This window comes from Caretta caretta, chromosome 9 (assembly GCF_965140235.1).
Source record: "Caretta caretta isolate rCarCar2 chromosome 9, rCarCar1.hap1, whole genome shotgun sequence".
Lineage (NCBI taxonomy): Eukaryota > Metazoa > Chordata > Testudines > Cheloniidae > Caretta > Caretta caretta.
In genome coordinates, this window is record NC_134214.1 from 52,924,005 (window position 1) to 52,941,529 (window position 17,525).

The window sequence follows — 17,525 nt, forward strand, 5'->3', positions numbered from 1 at the left end:
GGCATTCACCCAAGAGTTCTGAAGGAACTCAAATATGAAATTGCAGAACTACTAACTGTGGGATGTAACCTATCACCTAAATCAGCCTCTGTATCAGATGACTAGAGGATAGCTAATGTAATACCGATTATTTTAAAAGGCTCCAGAGGCGATCCTAGCAATTACAGGCTGGTAAATCTAATTTCAGGACCAGGCAAATTGCTTGAAACTATAGTAAAGAACAGAATTATCAGACTCATAGATAAACACGATATGTTGGGGAAGAGTTAACACGGCTTTTGCAAAGGGAAATCATGCCACACCAATCTATTACAATTCTTTGAGGGAGCCAACAAGCATGCGGAGAAGGGTGCTTCAGTGGATAGTGCACTTGGACTTGCAGAAAGCCTTTGACAAGGTCCCTCACCAAAGGCTCTTTAGCAAAGTAAGCAGTCCCGGGATAAGAGGGAAGGTCCTCTCATAGATCAGTAACTGGTTAAAAGACAGGAAACAAAGGGTAGGAATAAATGATGAGTTTTCATAATGGAGAGAAGTAAATAGTGGGGTCCCCAAAGGACCTGTGCTGTTCAGCATATTCAAAAATGATCTGGGAAAAGGGGTAAACAGTTAGGTGGCAGACTTTGCAGACAATACAAAATTATTCAAGATCCAAAGCTGACTGTGAAGAGTTACAAAGGGATCTAAAAAAATTGGGTGACTGCGCAACATATTAGCAGATGAAATTCAGTCTTGATCAATGCAAAGTAATGTCCATTGGAGAACATAATTCGCACTATACATACAAAATGATGGGATCTAAATTAGCTGTTACCACTCAAGAAAGAGATCTTGGAGTCACTGTGGCTAGGTCTTGGAAAACATCTCAGTGTGCAGAAGCAGCAGTCAAAAAAGCTAACAGAATGTTAGGAACCATTAGGAAAGGGATAGATAATAAGACAGAAAATATCATAGTGTTACTATATAAAACAATGGTATGTCCACACCTTGAATACGGTGTGTATTTCTGGTCACCACATCTCAAAAAAAGATTCATTAGAATTGGAAAAAGTACAGAGAAGGGTTACAAAAATTATTAGGGGTATGGAACAATTTCCATATGAGGAGAGATTTAAAAGACTGGGACTGTTCAGCTTGGAAAAGAGATGACTGGGAGGGGTGGGGCGATATGAGAGAGGTCTATAAAATCATGAATGGTGTGAAGAAAGTGAATAAGGAAGTGTTATTTAGCCTTTCACATAACTCAAGAAACAGGGGTCACCCAATGAAATCAATAGGCATCAGGTTTAAAACAAAAACCAGGAAGTACTTCTTTACACAGTGCATGACCAACCTGGTGGAACTCCTTGCCAAGGACTGTTGTGAAGGCCAAAACTATAACCAGGTTAAAAAAAGAACTAGCTAAATTCATGGAAGATAGGTTCATTAATGACTATTAGCCAAGATGGTCAGGGATGCAACCCCATGCTCTGGGTGTCCCTAAGCCTCTGACTGCCAGCAGCTGGGACTGGATGACAGGGCATGGGTAACTCAGTGATTGCCTGTTCTGTTCATTCCCACTGAAAAATCTGGCATTGGCCACAGTCAGAAGACAGATACTGGGCTAAATGGATCATTGGTCTGACCCAGTATGGCCATTCTTAAATCTCCTGTTGACTTGCACAAGTGTCAGATTAGGCCCATATTCCACAACTTAAAGAGAGCATAGTCAGTTTGCTTTTGAAATTCTTTCCCTTATTTTAAGTTGTCCCCAGTAGGGCTGTAACATCCCATTGCAGCTCAAAGCAAATTCTCAAGTTTGAGTTTTAAAACCCCCCTGAAAAAAATATGATTTATAGACGAGATTCTGACAACAAAAATCTTGTATAGTGCCGAGGTAGTAGTGCCTGGGAAGTTAACAACAGGGAGGTTATTTTACAGGGAGGATTTTCTGCTTTTCTCGCTTTCCTAGACCTTTATTTGCTGGGGCAATCTTGCACAATGCCTGCATTATGCTGAGCAGTAACTAATGCTGTCAGCTCCTCACTCTCCTTGGCATGAAATAAAACTCCACTGATAATAATTTTAAAATAGTAAAAAGAAATAAAGGAAACCAAAATAAAGATGATACCTAGAACAATTCAGGTCCAGCAGATGATGTGGAAAGGTTCATATGGTTAGAAATGTAACAAGGTATATATTTGTGCACACATGCCTTTCAAAACTGTAATTCGCAGACAGCACTTTTGTAAGATATAATTATGTTTTCACCTGCTCCACAGCTGCCCCCACCCACCTTCTTCATTTAAAAAGTCAGAATTAGTGATGTCAGAATTACACATTAACATTTTTTTTACATATACTCAGGTTAAATTTAACACTTGTCCTCTCTCCCAGCTCTTTGCCTTGTCCCCTCTCCACACACCCTGTCTTTCTCACTGCAGTAGATACTTTGAAAGAGTACTCAGGCTGAAAAGTAGTGATTAAATAAAATATCATCATTCTGGTACCTAGGGGCCCCAATCAGCATTGGGGGGGCCCCAATATAGTAACAACATATGTAGTCACTTCCTGGAGCACCGATGAGTCCCAAAGAATGGAGCACCTCTGACTCCCCAATTTTTCCTCCCTCCTTCAGTGACTCTGGGGACCATCTGGGGAGTTAGGACCAATGGACTCTGGGGGTTTTGTGTACCATCTCTCTTCCTGCAGAGGCTTAGCCACCATAGCCTGGTCCCTTCCTCCTAAACTCTCTTCCTGTCCAATCTCAGCGGCCATGTCTGAGTGGTCCCAGCCACATGCTAGATAGCCTGGGCCTGCCGTTGGCTGCCCTGGCATGTCAGTCAAGCTCCCAGCCGGGTAAGTCCTCCCTGTCCTACACACAGGCTGTCTGTGCTCAGACACCTCTGTTAAGCAGATATTTGGGGTCTTGGGAGGTCCCTCTCTTCTCTGGAGCCTCCTGATCGGCTTCCCGCTCAGGGTAATCAGGAAAACATGTTCCTTTGTTAGTTTCCTCAGCAATTGCTTCTGGGCTGGTGTCTCTGGGGGCTGCCCCCAAATTGCCTTTATAGAAGAGGCAGTACTGAGTAGCCATCATGAAGGGAGAGAGAATAGGGTTCACACGCCTTCCTCTCTTTCTCTTCTGCAATCCGTGGGGGCAGGGAGGACTGTCTTGAGAAGTTAGAGTGAGAGTGGGGGGAGGATATGGTGAGAAGCCCAAATAGGAAGGCTCATTGGGGTACAGAGAGCTGGTAGGGCTGGTCCCAAAAGCTCACAAGCTGTCTGCCGGCTTGCTGCTGCCAATGTTATAAGAATATAAGAATGGCCACACTAGGTCAGACCAACGGTCCATCAGCCCAGTATCCTGTCTCTGACAGTGGCGTGTGCCAGATGCTTCAAAGGAATGAACAGAACAGAGCAATTTCAAGTGATTCATTCCCTGTTGTTCAGTCCCAGCTTCTGTTAGCTGGAGGTTAAGGGACATTTGGACCATGGGGTTGCATCCTTGACCATCTTGGCTAATAGCACTGGTTGACCGTGTGTTGAGTGAAGAAGTATATCCTTTTGTGTGTTTTAAACCTGCTGCCTATTAATTTCATTGGGTGACCTCTAGTTCTTCTTTGTGAAGGGGTAAATAACACTTCCTATTCACTTTCTCCTACCATTCATGATTTTAAGACCGCTCTCATATACCCCATGACTCATCTCTTTTCTAAGCTGATGAGTCCCAGTCTTTTTAATCTCTCCAATGGAAGCTGTTCTATATCCCTACTCATTTTTGTTTCACTCCTCCGTACTTTTTACAATTTTAATATACCTTCTTTGAGATGGGGAGACCAAAACTGCATGCCGTATTAAAGGTGTGGGCATATCATGGAGTTATGTAGTGGAATTACAATATTTTATTTTCTGTTATTTATCCCTCTCCTAATGGTCCCTAATATTCTTGTAATTTTGTTGACCGCCACTGCACATTGTTTTAAGAGAACTATCCACAATAACTCCAAGATGTCTTTCCTGAGTGGTAACAGCTAATTTGGACCCCATCATGTTGTTTCTAGAGTTGGGCTTATTTTTCCCAACTTATATTGCTTTGCACTTCTCAACATTGAATTTCATCTACCATTTTGTTGCCCAGATACCTAGTTTAGTGAGATCCCTTTGTAACTCTTCACAGTCAGCTTTGTACTTAACGATGTGCAGCAATTTTGCATTGTCTGCAAATTTTGCCTCCTCACTATTCATCCCGTTTTCCAGATCATTTTTTAATATATTGAACAGCACAGATCCCTAAAGAGATCCTTTGGGGACCCCACTATTTACTTCTCTCCATTATGAAAACTCATCATTTATTCCTACCCTTTGTTTCCTGTCTTTTAACCAGTTACTGATCTATGAGAGGACCTTCCCTCTTATCCCGGGACTGCTTACTTTGCTAAAGAGCCTTTGGTGAGGGACCTTGTCAAAGGCTTTCTGCAAGTCCAAGTGCACTATCCACTGAAGCACCCTTCTCCGCATGCTTGTTGGCTCCCTCAAAGAATTGTAATAGATTGGTGTGGCATGATTTCCCTTTGCAAAAGCCGTGTTAACTCTTCCCCAACATATCGTGTTTATCTATGAGTCTGATAATTCTGTTCTTTACTATAGTTTCAAGCAATTTGCCTGGTCCTGAAATTAGATTTACCAGCCTGTAATTGCCAGGATCGCCTCTGGAGCCTTTTAAAATAATCGGTATTACATTAGCTATCCTCTAGTCATCTGATACAGAGGCTGATTTAGGTGATAGGTTACATCCCACAGTTAGTAGTTCTGCAATTTCATATTTGAGTTCCTTCAGAACTCTTGGGTGAATGCCATCTGCTCCTGGTGACTTATTACTCTTCAGTGTATAAATTTGCCCCTTTGACTTTTAATGCGAGCAGGATCATTATGATTATTATCAATAGTAAATATTTACATGATGGCAGTGTCCAAAAGCCACACTCAGAGCTCAGGCTCGATTGTGCGGGGTGCTGGACAAACACAGCGAGGACACAGTCCCTGCCTTGAAGAGCTTACAATCTAAAGAATGGATCAGGCCCATGAGTGTAAAATATCAGAGATTTGCTCAGGGACATGATTTTTGGAATGTATTTGAGAAGGAAATGTGTATTTCCAAGTCTTTAAAAGGATATTACATATAACACAAAGTAATACTTTTTCAAAGTAATTAACTTAGTCCGTTTATTTCTTTTTAAGTGGCACCTTCTTTGGCGATTTCGGCTAGCAGGCCAAGGACTGAACGAACATGCAGACATGGAACTCCCTGCTCCCTTAAAGATGATGGGCCAGATTCTCAGCTGGGCTGGTGCCACTGCAGTGGGTGGAGCTATGCTGTTACACTAGAGGAAAATCTGGCCCTATTGCAGAAGTCAGTGGAGTTAAGGAGTAGTACTATCTAACAGGGCTTAACCTGTTTTAACCCTGACCCAGGTCAGATCGCTGGGGCCACCAAGTCAAGGTTAGTCTGTTACCAGCACTACTGTGTGCCACCCCTTCAGTTCAGCCTTGCAACACATTGGTAGAGCACGTGAGGAATCTGCCACTGTCTGTGCCAGACCTGTTCTGTCCGTAAATAAAGGACTTAAGCACCTGAGCCACAGCCCCTTGAAGTCAGTGGAAGGCTGTGGATGAAGTCTAAGTCTCAGAAGCTGTCGCTCTTGCAAAGTTCAACAGCACGTAGACCCCTATCCGGCAACACACTGAAGCACGTGCCTACATAGTAAACTGGGCTGCTTACATGCTTAAAGAGAAGTGCTTTGCTGGATTGGAGCCTTTAAATTCATTTAAAATATGCTTTGTGAAGGTATTGTCCCTTTAATATATGGACAGAGCTCTTTCATTAAGATTCCTGGTAAAGATATTGGCTTTTGTGAGTAACTAACTGCTTACCATGGTGTCCAACAGATTCTTATCCTGATTATTCAAGATAGCTCCACTTTCCAGTTTCATTCCTACTGCTCATTCCCTCTTCTCCCCCTTTTGCTTGTTGACTCCCTCAGAGAATCCTAATAGATTGGGGAGGTATGATTTCCCTTTACAAAAGCCGTGTTAACTCTTCCCCAACATACCATGTTTATCTATATGTCTGATGCTGTCCTTCACTATAGCTTCAACCCATTTGTCTGATATTGAAATCAGTTTTACCAGCCTGTAATTGCCAGAATCTCCTCTGGTGCATTTAAAAATAATTAGCTGTCCTCCAGTCATCTTATATGGAGGCTGATTTAAATCATAGAAGATTCGAGTTGGAAGAGACCTCAGGAGGTCATCAAGTCTGACCCCCTGCTCAAAGCAGGACCAACCCCAACTAAATGGTAGTATACCACAGTTAGTCATTCTGTAATTTCATATTGGAATTCCTTGAGAACTCTTGGGTGAATACCATCTGGTCCTGGTGATTTATCATTTAATTTACCAGTTTGTTCCAAAACCTCCTCTACTGACACCTCAATCTGGGACAGTTCCTCAGATTTATCACCTAAAGGGAATGGTTCAGCTGTAGGGATCTCCCCCACATCCTCTGCAGCAAAGATTGATACAAAAAATTTTTCATCTGAATGTCTTTAGCTTCTCAGCAATGAGTTTGTCTTCCTTGAGTGCTCCTTTAGCACTCCTTTGTCACCCACTGCCTGAGACAGAGCAGCCCACTGAGTTGCAGGCTCAGAGGGGTACAGCACAAACTGGTCTAATTTCACTGGCTAAATTGAGTGACATACAAAAAGTGAATAAACAGCAAAGTGAAGAGGAAGTTAGGTCTGAAACATCCTTTCAGTTTCAATAATCCAAAGTGCCGTTAATACAAAATCAGGAAAACGGCACACAGACCCTCAGCTGGGATCATTTGGCATAGCTCCATAGAAATCATATAGACAAATCTTCACTGAAGTCAATAGATCTTCACCAATTTATAGCAGCTGATGGTTTGGCCCATGATTTTAATCTGGACAGTGCCCCTTTCACTAATGAACGTGGGTTAAAAGAAAACTAAAATAAATAAAGTGCAGGAAAGCTACTTACAACTACAAAGGATTACCTACGAGCAGATAACAAGTGTGTATTTCCAAGATATTACACCAGTGAATACAAGTATCTACAGATACACAATATTATTGACCCTTATGATATGTAACCACTCTGAAACAGAACAGCTGGCACCTCAAATTAGAACATTTTAAAATTCAGCCTTAACTGGAACAAATAAATATTTACCGATGGACTTTTTTATACAGTATTCTTCTGATGATGCATACTGTAAATCACCTATGGAACAAGATGCAATAAAATAGATTTATTTACAATTGTTCTATATGCCTAGCACTTCCTCTGCCACTGACAGCTAAAGTGATCAAGCAAAATATAGAAATTAATCTCTTATTTCAGATGCATATTTTTAGATATTCCTTATTCATGCATTATATAAGCAAATACAAGCAATTCAGGATTCTGTGTGGCTTATGCTGAACACACACACATGTCGGGTGCATAGGGAAGCACAAGGATGAACATTAGTTACATCCAATCACTTTTTTCAAGACATGCCGATGTCCAGGATAAACCCACAAAGCAACTGTGCAATCGCTCTTGAAAAACGTATTTTTATGACAATAAACTTGGCATTGCACAAACACAGACCAATTGAAAATTCACTTTTATTAAAGAGTACCAGCCTAGAAATATAATTCAGTGCTTATACTGTACTTATTAAATAATAAAATACAAGATGCCAGTGAAGTGGAAAAGCGGGGGCAGCAAGAAATTCCCAGTTTTCACATCTCAATTATTTTTAGTGGCAAAAACAATTGTTTCGCAATATAGTCCCTGTGACCTTTCACCCCACTTGGAAGGAAAGCTAGTCCAGGCCAGGGCTTGTAAATCTCCAAGGCACAGCCACCATCCTGCTTGACACACCAGTGATCTCCAGAGCAGAAGCCATGGGTCTCTGCAGCTTGGGCTAAAGAACCCAGCTCTCCAGCTAAAATCTAAAATGGACTCACATTCTCTGCGGATCGGGCACAGAGGGGGACACGTAACACTGACCAGTGGGTCACACAAGGACATGGTTGTTAAAACTTTTGGGGGAGGAAGTAGAAGAGGGCCTTTGTATACCCCGTCTGCTAATTTGCTCATTTTTAGGATTCTGGCTAAGGCCTCTGACACCCTTTTAACTGGGAGTTTGACCAGAAGTTAAGTTTGACACTAGGTTTTTGTGCTGTGCAGGTACAGCACCGAGCACAGTGAGGTCTAGTCCACGACTGGGATGCCTGGGCACTGTGCTAGTACAAATATATAATATTAATAAGAATGATACGCTTTCAAATAAACAGAAGCACATAGTAGCTGTTGACTAGCAATGGACTCTTTCTATATCAAGCTGATTTTTTATGGAGCGACCGACTTAAGATAGCTTCTGCCGTCTTATTTACAGTAGACAGCCAAGGAAGATGATTCATTTCAAGCAAAGCCACACAGAATATCAATGCTTAACATACTCCTTGCCCCTGTAAAAGAACATTCCATCAACAAGACTACGAACAAGACAGCAGTGGTAGATAACCTGCAATTCTAATTTATCCTGGGGATTGTCTGCCTCCAACTGCAGACATTGCTGCTTAGAAATATACACTTCTGGGAGATCTTCCAGCTTGCACCAACTGATGTCTGGGTTGTGGAACTAGACATTATTGAGAATGTGGTATACACTAAACTGCTATCAGAAGAACCAGTTGCTAGCAAAGCAGCAGAAGTTGATGCACGATGACCTGCTCATGCCAGTCTAGTGATAAAAGGATTAGTATTGATGTTATGACACTAGGCACATTTCCATTCCAACAGAAGAAGACGGTATCAAATCATGTGGTAACAGATGGCTACTGAACACTGTTCATGTGGCCTTCAGATGTCTAAAATCTTCAGTGTGTTGGCTCTCCCACCTCTATGGGAACACAGTGAAGATGCATCTCAGAGCCGCAGTTAGAAAACTGCAGTCCATCCCTCACTGACTCGTCCTGTAGTGTGCAGCCTGAAGGGCAGCTCCTAGCTGAGGTAAATTAACATAGCTTAGTGATTTAATGCAGCAGCATCTGCTGAGTACCTGGCCCTGAGCCTTCATAATTAAACCACCTTTCCTCCTTTGGCCACCATCTAATGATACACTGCAGCTTTCTATTCCCCATCTGTGTAATTGGGACACTGTTACTTACTGGTGCAGGCTGCCTCTGGTGGGTCAAAATCAGCACGATAATAGCCAATGCGGCAGGTGCAGATGGGAGAGGCCTCCGACGTGGAGCGACTGTTGGTGGGACACTGGGCACAGGTCCCCATGCCCTGGTTGGCCTTAAACATCCCTGCTGGACAAGCTGAAACAGAAAGAGGAGAGAAGGAAACAGGTGAATGCTGAGCTCTGCAGTCTAAAAGGCGCACCAGAGATTTTGACCTCCAAACCCTCTTCTTCACCTACAGGAGGTGAGTCCTGATTTTATTATAAAGCTAAGACACCAACGACAGACAACAAAAGAGACTTTGTGTTATTACAATCACAAAGGGCAGCCTGAATGCAGGGAGCTAGCTAGAGACAAGAAAGGAGCAGTGTGGCTCTCCTTAGCCCCCAGGTAGATGGTTTAGAAATGCAACCCTGCAGGGGGCAGATCGGAAGTTAGTCTGTTGGAGGAAAGCTCCTGCAGAAGGGAGGAGAGAGACTCATCGCAACTCCTGAGAGGGCACCTGGGCAGTGAGACCTACAGGAGAACCTGAGACAGGTGAAAGGGCATAGTTTATACATGGAACTTAGGGTCAGCTGTTGTGTGTAGGTAACCCAGTCCCTGAAGAAAGGGACTGAAATCCTGTGGCAGCCTAGAATTCGTTCATGCACTGGCTGGTGAATTGGCTTACACACTCACTGGAGATCTCTCTCACCCATGTTGAAAGCCCATATACTATACTGGGGCCCTGACCAATGACAGCTGTGATCCTCAGCCAGTTCAGTGGATGAAGCAGGTCCGTAACTTGTATGACCACAGCCCCCCCACCCCTTCTTCAGATGAGGTGGCCGTCTCAGAAGCATGCCCTCTTACTGACGGCAGTGCCGTCACAAAGAAAAATGCCAAGCAGATGTGATGGCACCTCCTGGAACCATCTCTCACTCTTACCCACCGCAGCAGAGACAAACGGGGAGAACTTTGTTTCTATTTGGAAACATATTTTCTCTGACTTGTCTCAATCCTACTTCCGACCATGCCGAAAACAAGAAGAGTCAGGAAAGCAAAAACCTACTAGCTAGACGCTAAAAGCAGAAAAGCAAGTTCAAGGGATATATTAGCCATTATGCCTTCTTCAGGCTGTTGAGAAACTAAACAATAAAATTAGGTCAATGCCCTTATTCTGGTGGTTTTCCCGGGAGTTTGAAGACAACAGTGTGCGTATAATGCTGTTTTCTGGGCATGAAGTGGTTTCTATTCCATCCTATTTGAGTTTTTGTATTGCCCCCATCAGTATATCATCAGAACACCCGTATTTTGGCATTTGCAGAGTTGTAGGCATGTTGGTCCCAGGATCCTGGAGAGCCCAGGTGGGTGAGGTGCTACCTGTTATTGGATCACCTTCTGCTGGTGAAAGAGACAAGCCTTTGACCTACACAGAGCTGAAGAAGAGCTATGTGTGGCTCAAGAGCTTGTCTCTTGTCTTGTTTCTTTGGTGGCCTGTGATAAGTCAATGGTTTCAGTCCAGTCACTGTTTCCACAAAAAACATCACCACCAATTAGTGCTGTAGACATGCCAGCATATTCGCTAGGCAAAAGTGATCAATTCCATTGGGATTTTTACTAACACTAAGTGAATTCTCTCAATACGCTACTTCCATCAACGAATGCAGGAAGATGCTAATGGAGAATAATTAAAAGTAGACTGAGAGGGCTGTGAGCGGGTCGAGGCAAGGAGAGTTATTAGTCCTAATAGGCAAGGAGAGTTATTAGTCCTAATGAGTTGTGTAGGTTATGATGGTACTTTCATTGCTCTCAGTCCAGTTTGAACATAAGATAGGCATATTACAGACATCTAAATAGACTGATTCAGTACACAAAGAAGAAAGTTAACAAATATTGGACTTAAAGGGAATTGCATTGACCAGTCCTACTCATGGGCACTGGACAATGATTGATGTGTAATGGTATAGGGTTTTCACAGTTGCACAGTTCCCTGAGCTCTAGCTGCGGATGTCTAATTTTCATAATATCTGTATGGTGTTTTCTCAATAGCCACACTGCGACTAGCCAGGCAGAGTGAAGAAGATGGCAGAATCACTGCATGGGTATATTTCAACACCTGTACAGTACTTTGAATATGTAAGTCTTTTAACTCTGACTACTACTCTGATCTGATTGGCTCCTGTCCTCTGAATTTTCAAGCTGAGTTACAGCAACCAAGATTGCCTGAGATTCCCAATTTATAGGGATGGAAGTAGGGGAGGGAAAGAGAAATGAAAAGGAAAGGATAGGGGAAATGAATATGGTCAAAAGAACGTTTTCCCTTTTGATTGTTTTTAATTGTAGCTTTTAGCAGATTTAGCAGCTCATTTAGATTTTTGTAGGTTTTTTCCACTTCAAACTTTAATATTTAATTTAAAATGTCAGTAGAACAACAATAACAACATAAGGCTCCTTCCCTTTATGTCACTACTAACCATCAACTGGGCTAATAAACTTCTTGTCCTTTGGCCTCAGCGTTTATTTAGTCAGGATGCAGTAATTAATTCATAAACAGAGAGCACCCTCCAGATATCATTATAATAAGACTTTAATCTCTGGCAGGGTGAGGTTTCATTAATCAACAGTCTCTCTCTGGTCTGTGATTACATATCAAGTATAAATGAAATGACAATGATGGGTCTGATCAAATGAATACCAGGGCCCATATCCTCAGCTGTTGTGAAGTGTCATAGCTCCATGGACTTCAAGTCGAGGATCTGACTCTGGATGGGAGATACCCTATAAGCGAATTAGCTCCCTTCCTGAATGAAGCGGTCCAAATTAGCATTTGGAGGAAATTTATAGTATCTCTCAAACAATAGTCCTAAGAGGCTTTAAGCTACAATGGCAAGAGACTCAGCTATAGAATACAAAATTCACAGATCGGAAATTCTGCTGTTCTTCATCTGTCTGAGCTGTGTATCCTATTTAGATAGAGGCTAATTTCTGCTCTGTGGAAATTGGACTTTGTACTGTGTGTTGACCTTCACTCAAGGTGCCCTACAAGTGTTACTGTTCTGTAATATACTGGTCTGCAAAAGTGGAAAAACCTTGCATTTCCTTGAGTTCTTGCAAAAACACACACTCTCCTTTTAAGTGACCTTGGTAGCATAACTTTATAGCCAAAATTTCTAGCCACTTATTGTGCCCAGAGCAGACAAATGCTTTGCAAGTGGATGCATTTTTAAAACTATTTGATTTTATTGTATTTTCCTGATATATATTTTAAACCTGGTGCCTTATAATCTAATCTGTTAATAAATCTTTAATACTAAGAGATCAAGTAACTACAGTAGCTGGTTGCATAACCTGTTCCATCTGCCAAGACCTTTTCAAAGGTGCCCTGTTTGTTCTAAGGCGCTCGGAGTCTAAGAGCCCCTTGGGAGAATGCTTGGAGTTCTCAGTGGGCTCTCTCACAGTTCTCTCCCTGCTTTTCTGTCCTTGAGTTGCTGTTTCCCCCCTCTGTTAATCCCCACTCCCGTTTTTTAAGTAACCGTGGGTTGATGGATGAGTACTCATTCAGCCTTGACATCCTTGAAACTCACTGAACACAAATGATTTCTACACAACTTCAGGACAGAGATGGGAATGACTGTTCTTGCATATATATTGGAGGCAACAGACCTTCATCAAATCTGCTTGGAGAATATAACACATGTGTCTTGGATTGTCCAGGGCATCCAGCCTTCCTGGAAGTATGAAACACTGTCAGTGGGAGATTTCTTGAAGCACCCCAACTGGCCTGAAGCATTTAAGCACAGTTGGAAGTAAAGCACCCCAACATTACCATCCTCCTCACGCGTTCATTCATGACTCAGAAGGTGCTCACTACACTCCTGACACTCCATGACTGTCGGATAGCCAGTAACTATGCCTGCTCCCACCACAAGCCTCCATGGCCTAATGCCTTGTCTCCCTCCTCACCAGATGAGCCTTCCCACAAATGTTACTAGGAAACCCGACAGCTCCCGGGCTCTGGCCCCATAGCTATACTATTCTGACCCTTGGAGCATTTCTCCCAGGTGTAAAACTGAACACACCAAAGGCCTGATCCATAGCCCTTTGAAGTCAGTGAGAGTCCAAAGGTGTCCCCCACATATACAGCCTGTCAGCCACGCAAAATCCATTGCCTCTAGTAGGATTACTTTGCAAAGAAACATACTAAGTGTCTCATAAACAGTGCAGTGATTGAGATAATGGAAAGTGCCTCTTATCCCTTGCCCGCTGCATCAGGATATGAGGCATCTCTGAGAAGCCAAGAAAAGGAAATTAATAGGAGTAAACAGGAGTAACCACTTTTATGCAATTTCCTTCGGAGATAGTGGACCATCTTATCTTTATTTGAGCCCTTTAGCCTGTCAGACAAAACTCACAAAGGCCTCTTGCTCTCACAGTATTTCCAGATATTAAAAGAAGATAGAAACAAATACATCCAAACATTTCATGATTTTATTATTTGGGGGATTTTATTATTTGGGGGATTATTATTTGGGGGATATAACTAAAATTTTCATAAAGGAGCAAAATGAGCCAAGGTATTTAACTATCCTTCCTCATGGCACAAAGCTCTAAGAGGGAATTCAACAGCAGAAGTGGTCCTTTTCCAATCTCCATTTGCTCTTTTCTCCCTTCCTTTCAATGTTCCCATATAATCCAGGCTACTACAGTGTGTCTCCCTATAGTGATTACATCATGGATAAAGGCATCTGAGTCTAGTCCTTTATCTCAAGTCATAGAGTATGTCTGCACTGCACTGTAAACCCAAATTCAGACTCTGATTTGAGCCCAAGCCCCCCTTCTGTCAACACATAAATCAGTCTGATTCAGGTCCGGAGCCCCTCTGGACTCGGGCCTGCGAACTCTCATGGGGGGCTGGGTCAGAGCCTGAGTCCTGCTGAGACTCAGGTCCAAGTCCAGTCATTTTTTAGTATAGACACAGCTCAACCTGAGTCAGAAGTTCTGTGTTGTGCAGCATGGATGCGGTAACATGGTCAAGAGACCTGGGTCCAGCAATTGTAAACCCAGGTTTACAGTACAGTGTGGATGCTCAAGCATGGGCTTAGATACACTGAGTCTACAAGTGTGGGTCCCGCAGACTGGGGTTTACAGTGCAATGTAGACACACCCACAGAGGCCCAGGCTTTTAGATCCAGAGGTCAAGGGTTCAAAACCTGCAGGTGATCTGTCCAGAGATGTAAAAACACATTTGTGACTCATCTGCAGATTCTGTACCTGGATAAGAATGGAGATTAAAATCCTGCATAGAGCTGCAGATGTGCTGTTGATCCTGTGGCACATGTCATCTGTTAACATCACTCTGAATATGAAGGAGGAGAGAGTGGTTTCTGCCAGGGGATGGGATAGAGGAGCTCCAGGAGGGACACCTAGATGCATCCAGAATCCAGGAGGAACCTTAGGCTGATATTGAGACATGGTTTAGAGTGAGCACGAAAGCCAAACCCCAGACAGTGGGTGAGTCTGGACATTAATATGTGTGCTCTATTGATAGCACACTCCACCCATTCACACTCAGGAAGGCAGCTGGAAGAGGTTCCTTCCTAATTCTGCCTTCCCAATGGCATGAACCCTGGCTACCCTGTGTAGAGTACTTTGTGAACTCGGTCTGGCTTCAGGTGGTTTGGATGATGCCCACTGGGGACTCAGCTTGGACTACTGCCTATATGACAAAAGTATGCTGCAGAATCAATATAAACAGAGAGAGAGAGTGTGATCCAGTCTAATTAGATAACCAGATGTTGCCAGATGTTGCAGACTCTGGGCATTTGATGGCAATTCAATGAAGGAACATGCAAGAGCAGTAATGAAAGCAACTGCTTTGCATAAACCTGCTATTAGCTCACTGTATATGGGCGTTTGTGGGCGATAAAGAATCAAATGGCAGCCAAAACCTTTATTCTCTCCCGTCAGCCTCTGGAATGTTCTTCACTAGGTTTATTGGATTATTTTTGCTGACTTTCTAATGACAGGATTAAAGCACTACATAGTAGCTAATACAGTAATGAATGGCTAGGATCCCACAAGAAACACTGTAACAGCTGAAGAGGATATTCCAGCCAATCAATTTTTTTATTGGTCAGATTGTTCCAAGGCCCACCTCCCCAGTCTCTGCTGATACAATTTCCAAAAATATAGAGATCTGAAAAACACACTAACTCGATACTATGGTCAATCACAGGAGGACTATGAGCCACCTATGTGATACGGCTGTGAAAAAGGCTAATGTAACCCTATGGTGCATTAGGCGAGGTATTTCCAGTAGAGATAGGGAAGTGTTACTACCGTTGTACAAAAGGCAGAGGTGAGACTTCATCTGGAATACTGTGTCCAATTCTGGCCTCCCATGTTTAAAAAAGATTAATTCAAACTGGAACAGATACAGAGAAGGGCTACCAGGATGATGCGAGGAATGGAGAACAAGCCTTATAAGGGAAAACTTAAGGAGCTTGGCTCGTTTAGCCTAACCAAATGAAGGCTGCGGGGAGAGATGATTGCTCTCTATAAATATATCAGAGGTATAAATCCCAAGGAGGGAGGGCAGTTATTTAAGTTAAAGGCCAATGTTGGCACAAGAACAAATGGGTATAAACTGGCCATCAACAAGTTTAGGCTTGAAATTAGATGAAGATTTCTAACCATCAGAGGAGTGAAGTTCTGAAACAGCCTTCCAAGGGAACAGTTGGGGCAAAAAACCAAACTTGTGTCAGTGCAAAACCTACAGATGCAAAACCTGTAGACAGATCTCCACTACCACGAAGATCAACACTGCCCATAACATACCTTTCAAGATCCCTGGGTTCTACACATGCCTATCACAACAAGTGGTGTACCTTATGCAGTGCACTAAATGCCTCAATAACAACTCTATGGATGAAATGGGACAGTCACTACGCTCTGGAGTGAACTCACACAGAAAAATGACAACAGACAAAAAAACCATATCACCTCTGGGTCACAAAGTGAGCATTGTCACAAAGTTAGCATTCTGTATATGACATCTGAGTCTTCATCTTCAAAGGAAACCTGCACAACACCTTCAAAAGTGGAGCCTCAGAGCTTACATTCATAATTTTACTAGACACTAAAAATCATAGTCTGAAAAAAAGACACTGGATTTATGGCTTATTATAACAATCTATAACCCACTCACCCCACCAGCTTTTTTTCCTCTCCTTTCCCCGATATGACTGGAGATGTATTAACAGGCCACTTCACCTTGAATGGTCCCTTGAAATATACGTGTTAACTACTTATGCTAAAGAATCCATTCCACCTTGTATTTAGCTGTGACACTTTTTGTACCTTTCCCAGACCTGAAGAAAACTTCTGTGTAACTTGAAAACTTGTCTTTCCCACTTACAGAAGCTGGTTCACTAAAAGATATTACCTCACCTACTTGTCCCTCTACCTTGTTTCAAGACTGAGTTTGATATGTTTATGGAGGGGATGGTCAGAGGAGATTGCCTACAAAGGCATATAACCCATCTGAGACTGCTATTAGCAAATATCTCCAACAGTCAGCAATGGGACACTCGCTCTCAGTTACTACAGAGAACTGTTTCCCGGGTGTCTGGGTGGTGGGTCTTGACCTCATGTTCAGGATCTAACTGATCACCATATTTGGAGTCAGGAAGGAATCTTCCCCTGGGGAAAGCTGGGGTTTTTTTCACCTTCCTCTGCAGCATAGGGCACAGGTCACTTGCTGGTTTGAACTAGAGTAAATGGTGGATTCTCTGAAACTTGAAGTCTTTAAACCATGATTTGAGGACTTCAGTAACTCAGCCAGCGGTTCGGGGTCTATCACAGGAGTGAGTGGGTGAGATTCTGTGGCCTGCGATGTGCAGGAGGACAGACTAGGTGATCATGATGGTCCCTTCTGGACGAGTTGCATCCGACAGTGCTGAAGGAATTGGCGGCTGTGATTGCAGAGCCATTGGCCATTATCTTTGAAAACTCGTGGCGAACGGGGGAAGTCCCGGATGACTGGAAAAAGGCTAATGTAGTGCCAATCTTTAAAAAAGGGAAGAAGGAGGATCCTGGGAACTACAGGCCAGTCAGCCTCACCTCAGTCCCTGGAAAAATCATGGAGCAGGTCCTCAAAGAATCAATCCTGAAGCACTTGCATGAGAGGAAAGTGATCAGGAACAGCCAGCATGGATTCACCAAGGGAAGGTCATGCCTGACTAATCTAATCGCCTTTTATGATGAGATTACTGGTTCTGTGGATGAAGGGAAAGCAGTGGATGTATT

General features: G+C 43.0%; 1 protein-coding gene across 9 annotated transcripts in view; it reads right to left on the reverse strand.

The window, feature by feature from the left end:
- EPHB1 (EPH receptor B1) overlaps window positions 1–17,525 on the reverse strand; it is a 414,114-nt gene that overhangs the window by 154,684 nt on the left and 241,905 nt on the right. For all 9 annotated transcript variants that reach the window (XM_048863514.2, XM_048863519.2, XM_075132294.1 and 6 more), the window contains exon 4: window positions 9,219–9,374. In XM_048863514.2, the coding sequence (XP_048719471.1) occupies window positions 9,219–9,374 (156 nt within the window). The remainder of the gene's footprint in view (window positions 1–9,218; window positions 9,375–17,525) is intronic.